At 35.1% G+C, this 10,771-nt stretch overlaps 1 protein-coding gene and 1 pseudogene across 1 annotated transcript; both read left to right on the top strand.

The window, feature by feature from the left end:
- Nucleotides 1-537: 537 nt before the first annotated feature.
- LOC100737061 (olfactory receptor 5T2-like) lies at nt 538-1,494 on the top strand. Its single transcript, XM_085011682.1, has 2 exons — nt 538-1,196; nt 1,368-1,494. Exons 1-2 carry the CDS (start codon nt 538-540, stop codon nt 1,492-1,494), a joined length of 786 nt encoding a protein of 261 aa, XP_084867808.1.
- An 8,360-nt stretch (nt 1,495-9,854) lies between these two features.
- Nucleotides 9,855-10,771, top strand: LOC100621340 (olfactory receptor 8J2-like; annotated as a pseudogene).

Here is a 10,771-nt window from a genome sequence, read left to right as displayed (position 1 = left end):
GTTGGTGTTTTAATGTAATTTAATGTGAAAACAGGTAGTAGCATCCAGTGATAAATTAACCAGTGAACCTGATAATTTTAGAAATAATAATTTTTTTTTTTAGTTTTTTTTTTTTTATTATTATTTTCCCACTGTACAGCAAGGGGGTCAGGTCATCCTTAGATGTATACATTGCAGTTACAGTTTTTTCCCCCACCCTTTTTTCTGTTGCGACATGAGTATCTAGACATAGTTCTCAATGTAGAAATAATAATTTTTAAGAATAACAATTTTAGAAATAATATGAATTCATCCAGCAGATGAACATCCAGATATTGCCATTTGATTCTTCAGTGAGTGGCATTCACACTTCACTCAACTAACTTGTCACAATCTTCTGACTGCCACTGGGAAATTACACATTCCCACAAAACCTGAGGACATAGCTCAGGTTCTCTCAAGTCACAGTGTTTTTTGTTTTTTGTTTTTTTTTTTTTAATTCTTTTGTAGTAAATAAATTGTAATTTTATGTTTAAATCTGTTCCATGAAGTTTCAATATGAAGAATGCCACTGAGGTTACTGCGTTTGTACTGAGGGGTTTCACAGACAACCCTAAACTGCAGATCATCTTATTCTTCCTGTTTCTAACAATCTACCTATTTACTCTGATGGGAAATTTAGGACTGATTATATTGGTCATTGGGGATTCCCGGCTCCACAACCCTATGTACTATTTTCTGAGTGCACTTTCATCTGTGGATGCCTGCTATTCTTCAGTGATTACCCCACAAATGTTAGCAGATTTTTTGTCAAAAACCAAAATTATTTCATTGCTTGGATGTGCAGCACAGATGCTTCTCTCTATCACTTTTGGGACTACAGAATGCTTTCTCTTGGCTGCAATGGCATATGATCGCTATGTAGCCATCTACAACCCCCTCCTGTATTCAGTTACCATGTCCCCCAGAATCTATGTGACACTCATCATTGCTTCCTATGTTGGTGGCATCTTGCACGCTTCTGTACACACAGTGGCCACATTTAGTCTATCCTTCTGTGCCTCCAATGAAATTAAGCATGTCTTCTGTGACATCCCCCCACTCCTTGCTATTTCTTGTTCTGACACTCACACAAACCAGCTTCTCCTCTTCTACTTTGTGGGTTCTATTGAACTAGTCACTATTCTGATTGTCCTGATCTCCTATGGTTTCATTCTGTTGGCTATTCTGAGGATGCATTCTGCTGAAGGGAGAAGAAAAGTCTTCTCTACATGTGGCTCTCACCTAACTGGAGTGTCAATTTTTCATGGTACTGTTCTCTTCATGTATGTGAGACCAAGTTCCAGCTATGCTTTGGACCATGACATGATAGTGTCAATATTTTACAGCATTGTGATCCCCATGCTGAATCCCATTATCTACAGTTTAAGGAACAAAGATGTCAAGAAGGCAATGAAGAAAGTGTTTGGGGAAAACTGGTTTGTTAATAAAGTATATTTTAGCTATAAAAATTAAGTTAAAAAATTGAGAGTGATGTTCTTTTCCTCAATATCAAGAATAGATGAACATTTTTTGTTTTAATTTATGAATGTTTCTTTTCTTCTGGAATATTTTAAAATAAAGATTGTAGCCAACCCTCTACTGTACAGAAAAAGCTATTATACATTTGCTTCTTGAAATGTTCTACTGATGTATATATATATATATATACACACACATCACTTTTGGGGCTACAGAATGCTTTCTCTTCATGTATGTATATGTGTGTATATATGTGTATATGTATGTGTGTAGAAGCTATGGTGATTGATATGACACACAAATATGAGCACATTTGTATGTAATCCTAATTTTATAATGTTGTGCATTATTTTCTTTTATCTCCATATAACTCAGATATGTAGGCTCCAATATTGGCAATTATAATAACATCCATAATTATATCTGGCTAGGCTGATTGAATAACAAAAAATCAATAGGAAAATGAAAGCTTGTGATCTCATACCACTTTGCATGGAATCATTGGTATCTGCCTCCAGTTCAGAAAACTGTGCCTCCACCCTTAGATTTATGCATTGGCAGCAATCAAATTCCAGCCTGTGGTTTGGGGATAATACACAATATGTGCAAATTCAAGTAGGTCTTTAGTGCCAGCCAAATTGGAGAATGGTGTATATAGCTAAATGAATTAATATGGACAAGTCCAAAATCATACACATCAATGAAAAAAACATTTTGCAGAACAAGACATGTGCTTGATCACATAATTTAACTTTAAAAATTATATAAAACTCTATTGTTTTGTTAATGTGTATATAAGCATAAATTAACTAATAATAACTTTCTTAGGAATGCAAATTGAACATGTGGAGTTACTCTGGTTAGAAAGTTAACGTGATAGGATCTGGGCCAAGATTAATAGGAAGAGAAAGGAGTATATAAAGAGTTTCAATTTCATTTAAAAAAGGAATTTTTATGCTAAAAAGACTAATTAATGTGAATATGGAAAGTCGATTTTATTCTTATGTTATATTCATTTTGGAAAAACAATTATTTTTAGGAAAATATGTAAATTGTTAATACATTTCAGAGTATTTGAGGTTAGCAGAAACCCCTTAGTTAATTTTTTAAGTTGGGTAATTTGCAAATAGCAAATAATGTAGCTTCACCAAATTTGAAATTTCTGTAAAACATAGGGCAAAATAAAGAAATGTTAAAGACAATTATTTTGAGTTCCTGCTGTGGCAACTTGTGTTACATACTCTGCATTTCCACAGCTGTGACATAGCTCGCTGTGACTTGGATCCAAGCTGTAGCTTGGATTTGATTCCTGACCCAGGAACTTCCATATGTTGCAGGTGCAACAACAAAACAAACAGACAAAAAATCCACTATTTTATTGCATATAATAGGCAAAATTTATTGTAACACAATTTATTATAGAGAATATATGCAAATTATATGGGAAAATACAAAATTGGGAACGTCACTGAAAAAGACACAAATAACAGTTAAACATGCTAACTGTATTTAAGTTTATTTTAAATAATGTATGGATACTGTAATATTAATCATTTTAAACAACATAACTCAGTGATAATTATTGTATAACCACATCTCTACCTACTTTCATTTCAGTATCTTCTAAGTGTTCATGACATAATTTCTCAACATTACTCCCTCCTCTCCAGCTGCTGGCTACCATCAATATGCATTCAGTCCTATGAATTTATCTATTCTGGATATTTCACACTAAACATTACCTCTTATGCCTGGCTTCTTTCAATCAGCGTGTTTTCAAGATTCCCACCTGTTGTAACATGATGAGAATTTTACCAGTCCTTATTTTATTGTGGTCTTTTGTGGTTTCATAAGATTTTTAGGATTGTTTCTCTATTTCTGTAAAAAATGACATTGGGGTTTTAATGGGATTGCTCTGAATCTGCAGAACAATTTGGGGTAGTATGGGTATTTTACCAATGTTAAATCTTCCAATCCATGTGGACACAGGGTATCTTTCCATTCACTTGTCTATTCCTTAATTGCTCTGCTCAATGTTTGGTAGTTTTCAGTTGACACACCTTACACTTCTGTTGTTAAGTCTATTCCTAAGCACTTTATTCCTTTTTGTGAGATAGCTCATTACATTTTTTTTTCTGGATTAATAATACCCAATTGTATACACATACCAAAATGTGTTTATTCATTCATCTTTTGCTGGACATTAGACATCAGTCCATCTTTTGGCGATTGTGAATAATGCTACATGTACATGTCCTTGTTTGATTATCTTCTTTCAATTTTTTTGAGTATATAAGTAGGTTGATTTTGGAGTCTTACAGTAATTTTACATTTAACTTTTAAGAAAGCACCAGACTGTTTCCCACAGCAGCTGAACTATTTTATATTTAACATTCTCACAATTTAATACACATAGAAATCAATTTTTTCCATATCCTCAACATTTGCTATTTTCTGTTTCTGTTTTTTTGTTTGTTTGTTTGTTTGTTTGTTTTCTTCAAGTTGGTGGCAATTAGTATCTCATTGTGGTTTTGATACACATCCCCCTAATGTCTGAATAATGTTAAGTATCTTTTCATGTCTTCTTGGCCTCTTTAATTTCTTTGGGGAAAAAAACCAAAATTATTTTTGCCTATTTATATATATTATTTTACTTTTAGTTGTTGAGTTTTAGGAGTTCCTTATTTAGAAATTTGACCTTTGTCAGATGCATAGTTTACAAAAATGTTCTTCCATTCCATAGATTATCTTTGTACTTTCCTGATAATGTCCTTTGATGTTCAAAATACTTAATTTAAATAAAATCCAATTTATCTATTTTTTTCTTTTGTCAGTTGCAATTTTGGTGTCATGTGTAAGAATACATTTACAAATCGAAATCATGAATATCTACTTCTTTATTTTTTTCTGAGAGTTTTATAACTTTATCCCTTTTATTTAGATTGTTGATCCATTTTGAGTTAATTTTTGTGTATAATTTAGGGGTCTGACTTCAGTAATTTGTATGTAGATATTCAGTGTCCATTGAGTATATATTGAGCATACATATATATAAAATACATTTTATATATATATATATATATAATGAATCCAAGAACATAATAATAAAAGTATTTTTAAGAAAAAAGAATACAGATGGACTTTAAGGACATATTACCAAGTGAAATAAGCTAATCACAGAAGGACAAATACTGCTTGATACCATTTATATGAGTCAAACACCCAGAAGCAAAGAATGGTGGTTGCCAGAAACAAAGGGAAGGAGAGAACTGGAGTTGGCGGTTAATAGGTATAAAGTTTCAGTTACGTATGATGATTGAATTCTAGAGATCTGTCATACAACATTGTAGCTACAGTTAATCTCACTATAGTGTATACTTAAAAATTTGTTGAGGAGAGATATTTAGGGTTCTTATTACAGTAAATATAAGTTAAATGATTTAGAAAACAGAAAAATGTTAAATTATTTAATAGTTCTTTGCCTCCAGATGTGGTAGAGGGAATGAAAATGGGAGAGGTTGAATCAATGGAAATTTAATGTATATATAGTTTTGTGTTACTTTAAAACAATGTAATTAAGATAAATCTATTGTTTAATTGGGTGATGGAAATACAGTGTCAGCAATTTTTCAGCATATTTATTTATGTGTGTATTTCGGACGAATATTTTGAATAGTGAGATTTAGTGATCCAGTGATGGTAGTGTCTTAGAGTTTTGTCTGGTTGATCAAGGTATGTTTATTAAATAGCATATTGAAGACTCAGGAAATAGAAAATGCCTCTAGTTCAATGAGTACTAAGCTACAAATGAGAGATCAGTTTGTAAAATAAAACATCAATAACAATGGAAATTGCAAAATAAATATTAAAAAAAAACCTTTACCATGTTATAGGAATGCTAAATTGATGGGATAGTTGGCAGAGCTGATGAGGGAATGACAGTTTTGTAAGATGAATCTAGTACAGGCAGTGTCTTTGGTCACATGAAAGACAACATGCAAAGAACATTACAGAGGGAGGAAAAAACAACTTTCAAGTGTATATCTGAACTCTGCAAAGAACCTCAAGGATTTAAATCATTGTAATGAGTAGATTAGTGTTGGTAAAAAATCTTTGTAATTTTCTTTTTATTCTCCACAATGTGTCTGTTACTTCATTTATTTGAAAGCCAAAAAGCTCTGCAATATTTTTAGGTATTAACACTAAGAACACTTGTGCCCCTACTCTATAGTAATAAATATTCTAGAGGAAGATATGTGACTTGTTATTGATTCTTTATCAAAGTTAAAATTATATTAAAGAAAGACTATGGTCCTAGGAACTAAAAACCTAATAACTTCATAATTTTAGGATGGATATTGTACTTCTTCATTCATGTATGCATCATTCATCCCCCAGTCAGTCAGTCAACGAATATCTTTTGAATGTCGACTCTTTCCCGGGCATTATTTTAAAAGGTATTCATGCAAAAGTAACTTATTTAGACATAGCCTTTCTTCTATAAAGTTGTTGACTCGAAAATACCGCACACATGTAAAATTAAGAAGTGTTATCAGTATTTAATGACAACATTCTCATATGCTGAAAGGAAGCTCACAGGATTATGTGAAAAAATATGTTTTCCATCCAAATAATTTTAAATAAAGCTAGAAACTGTACCCTGTATATAATAGGTGTCCTAATAATTTCATTAAAATATTGTTATTGTGTCTATACTGACATTTCCGTTTTAACTGTATGTTGTACATCATCTGATTTTTATGGCAAATAAACCAATGTTTGTTCTTGACATAGACAATGATTTTGCTCTGCATTCAGTATCAGTTCCAACATTCACATTAAATTGAACATGAGGGCCAGAGTCACGTGCTTTATATCTGTTGGATTTTTTCCATCTCAGGGCCATCAGCAACACTCCTCAGAAAATAAAGGATACAATTCAAAACAATTCAAACAATGGGGGGAGTCATCGCATTTAAGTTACTCAATATGTTACTTAAGCACGTTCCTGGGCTATCTCCACATTTTCACTCTTTGGGCAATATTTTTGCACAGAGACTTGACTAACGAGCCTTCAGTTTGTCTTTCTTTCTGTGGGGAATCAGACCTGTATCTGGGAATCAGACCTGTATCTGGGAATTCTGGTTCTCATGTTCAGGGACTGGGACCACGAACAGAGATTTCAGTGTGAGGGTCTTCGGGGACTTTCAGACTCTTGTAAAAACACTTTAGCACTCTTCACGCAAAGGCCTTAGGATCAGTCTCAGCCAATCTCTGTGTTCAGGTAGGTAAAACCAAATACCTTATTGTTACTAATTCTGGATGAGAAGAGGCAACTTGGAAACTATCAGCTCAGATCAGACTCAGAACAGAGATGGTATCTACTCTGTTCTCTTTTCCAAGTCACTCACATCTCCGTCCACTGAGTGCTAAGTGGAAGTGGTGGTGATACAACTTGAGTACGAATTTCTAGCATCACTATTGATAAATTAGACTGTTTGAACCTTTGTACAGAGTAATGACTAGTCGTCTCAGGGAGTATATCTCCCCTTAACCTAAAAAGGAATGTGTTCTGCCTAGAACTGGCAGAATTAATGGATGTTTTTAGAGGTGCTCTACCCTGAAAAGAAACTCCCAAAGTGTCTTTGAAATAAAGGATTCTAGGTCTCCAAGAAAGATTTTTTAGTTATTTAATGTCAACAGAAAAAAGTTTTCTCCCCTTCCTGTTTTCTATGTTGCCCAGGGTGATAAACCCTAGGATGGAAAGAGTCCCCGGTGTCCACAATCAATCTCTCTGTTGCTAGTGGACCCTGAGGACCCATGGTGAGTTGCTGTGTTTGTCCCTAACACAGTCCACATCTATTTTTATAGTTAGAGACCAATAGACCATAGTCTTGAAATAACATCGGAAGCTATTCAAATTAATTTCCAGTAAATAACGACATAAATAATTAACACTATGTATCTTTTACAATTATATTTACTCAAAATTCATTATTTTAGGAAACGTATTAATTGTTTTCAAAAACAATTAAAAAACTATTTGAAGGAACCCAACTAGGATCAATGAGGATGTGGGTTCCAAACCTGGCCTCACTCAGTGTGTTAAGGATCTGGCACTGCCATGAGCTGTGGGGTAGGTCACAGACATGGCTCAAATCTGGCAGTTCTCTGGCTGTGGCATAGGCCAACAGCTGCAGCTCCAATTTAACCCCTAGCCTGGGAACTTCCATATGCCACAAGAGTGGCTCTGAAAAAGCAAAACAAATCAAAAAAGCACTGTTTGGAAAAATTAAAAGAGATTCTTATAAAGGTCAAATGCTAAATCCAACAATAGGAGAAAACTGAGGCTGTTTGCAGAAATTTTATTTCAATGACATGTACTAACCAAATTAAAAAGAATTCTAGGTGTGTCATCAGTTACATTTCACTAAAAAATAATTAATAATAGATAAGGATATACACAAATGTCCTCCTATTCAATAGTTAATTGCACAAATTTAGTGAAAAATAATTGCTATCCAATGCTCTTTTTTCATCTGTTTAAATTAAGGATACATTTATTGAATATATTACCTCAGAGTGAAACATTCACTAAGTTGCTTTATGTGCAAGAAACACAAAAAATTAAATCACAATACCATGCCATTAACAAATATCCCATACAGACTCTTTGAAAAAGTGAATCTCGTTGGGTCTAAATTGTCTCATCAGATGTATTAAATAATATATCCACCTTCTAGGTCACTTCTGCAGAATAATGAAATCATTATTTCAAAGAGTTTGGTATGTTCTGGGCACAGAATACATTGCATGCTAAATAATGGTAACTCCTCCATCACTCATTTCTCTCTGCAAGCAAAATAAACAGATCAACCTATACCTTACACACTTTTAAAAATCAAAAGTGGCTTTAACTTTAAAGAAGAGAGGTGTAAGTCTCTTTTAATTAAGAAGGGAGAGTGGGCGTTTCTGTTGTGGCTCAGTGGGTTAAGGCCTCGACGTTGTCTCTGTGAGGTTTTGGGTTCAATCCCCAGCCTCACTCAGTGGATTAAGGAACCAGTGTTGCTGCAACCTCTGGTGTAGTTTGCTTAGATTCAGTGTTGCTGTGGCTGTAGCATAGGCTGCAGCTCCAGCTCTGAGATTCAACCCCTGGCCCAGGAACTTCCGTATGCATCAGGTATGGCCATAAAAAGGTAAAAAAGAAAGAACGAACGAACGAACGAACGAAAGAAAAGAAAGGCCTTCTAAAACAAAATTAAGATGTTATCTAAGGAGCTAAAAGATAGAGGGATAGCTAGAACAGGACTGGTTCATTTGATCAAAGAAAGGAAATGTGATTTAATAAAAGCATATTCAGAATTTCTGGGGAGTTCCCGTCGTGGCGCAGTGGTTAACGAATCCGACTAGGAACCATGAGGTTGCGGGTTCGGTCCCTGCCCTTGCTCAGTGGGTTAACGATCCGGCGTTGCCATGAGCTGTGGTGTAGGTTGCAGAGGCGGCTCGGATCCCGCATTGCTGTGGCTCTGGCGTAGGCCGGTGGCTACAGCTCCGATTCAACCCCTAGCCTGGGAACCTCCATATGCCGTGGGAGCGGCCCAAGAAATAGCAACGACAACAACAACAACAAAATAAATAAAAAAATAAAAAAAATTATAAAAAAGAATTTCTGAATGGTTATAAGAAGGAACAGTATTGAAGTGTAGGTCTCCTGGTTGAATCAGAGTAGTGATATAATGACTGTTGAGGAAAAAAACCAGGATATTGAAAGATTTTTCCATAGAAATAAGAAAATACAAGGATGATGACAAAGGTTGGGCTGGAAAGAAGGCCTGTAGCATGTAAGCAGAAAAAAAGAAAACCTAGGTATCACTATAGCTCATCAGCATCTTATAGGTAGCACTTTTTTATCACTAGAAACACAAACACATACACAGAGGCATGTATATGTAAATACACACATACACATATATACCTGCAGGTATATTTTCATGAAATTTATACATTATATATGCATGAAAATACCTATGTATAATCATAATAAATCAATGCATACCTTTCCAATATAAGCCATATCCTACAGTGCATAAATACATTAATAACTTGGTCAAGCAGGTTTAAGATCCAGAAATGGGTCTCTGGATAGTTGTATTCCTCAACATTGTGAATAGGGGGAGAGGAAAAACAATTTAAAAGATCTGAAACTTTTAATTGTTTGTGAACATAAGTAAACTGATTTTAAAAGAAATATTTAAGAATCTGGTTATCTAATAGGAAACAACAAAAACAAAAACATTTTGCCATCTATTAATTTCTTTCCATTTCCCTGTTGAAAGATAAAATCAGCAAAATAAATGGCTCCAGAAGATCTCACTCGAGGGACTGAATTCATTCCAATGGGGGTCTCAATCCACCCAGAGCTCCAGATCCCTCATTTTGGTATTTTCCTGGTGATCTATGCTCTGACCTTGAGAGGAAACTTGGTCATCATCACCCGCACCAGAGCTGACTCTCAACTTCAAACCCCCATGTACTTTTTCCTCTGGCATTTGGCTGTCATTAACCTTGGCAATTCTATTGTCATTGCCCCTAAAATTCTGGTTAATGTCTTGGATACAAAGAAAACCATATCTTACTATGGGTGTGTAGCCCAAGTGGGTGGATTCTTAGCGTTTATCATGGCTGAGAGTTTCATGCGGTGCCATGGCCTGTGACTGCTATGTGGTTATCTGCAAACCCCTGCTCTACTTGGTGGTGGTTTCCCCACAGATCTGCCTTCTCCTGGTGTCTCTTTTTCACCTCTACAGTCTGGCCCACTTCCCTGACAGTCTCTTCTGTGTGTTCTCTGTGTGGTATGGCTCATCCAATGTGATCAATCATTTTTACTGTGATAATGTCCCTCTGTTAGTCTTGTCCTGTTCTGATACCTACATTCCAGAAACTGAAGTGTTTACCTTTTCAGGGACCAACTTGTTTTTCCCTTTAATTATCATTCCAACATCCTATTTCAACATCGCCCTTGCCGTTTTGAGGCTACATCCATCAGAGGGGTGACAATAAACCTTTTCCAGCTGTGCTTCTCACTTACTGGCTGTCACGTGTTCTATGGGACCCTTTTTTTCATGTATTTGAAACCAAGGACCAACCACTCCTTAGACACTGATAAGATGGCCTCGGTCTTCTACACCCTAGTGATACCAATGCTGAATCCCCTCATTTATAGCTTAAGGAAGAAGGATGTCAAGGAGGCGTTGAAGAGATTTCTGGATAA

Source organism: Sus scrofa, chromosome 2, assembly GCF_054392235.1.
Source record: "Sus scrofa isolate SSC_HxYL_T2T_F1_AM1 chromosome 2, Sscrofa_HxYL_maternal_Yorkshire_Landrace_v2.0, whole genome shotgun sequence".
NCBI classification, from domain to species: Eukaryota; Metazoa; Chordata; class Mammalia; order Artiodactyla; family Suidae; genus Sus; species Sus scrofa.
This window is presented reverse-complemented; position numbering and strand designations above follow the sequence as displayed.

Excerpts from the sequence above, each read along its gene's own strand:
- LOC100737061 (XM_085011682.1), top strand. The coding sequence starts at position 538 with ATGAAGAATGCCACTGAGGTTACTGCGTTTGTACTGAGGGGTTTCACA. Across the intron at positions 1,197-1,367 it reads ATCTCCTATGGTTTCATTCT|CATTGTGATCCCCATGCTGA; the intron begins GTTGGCTATTCT and ends AATATTTTACAG.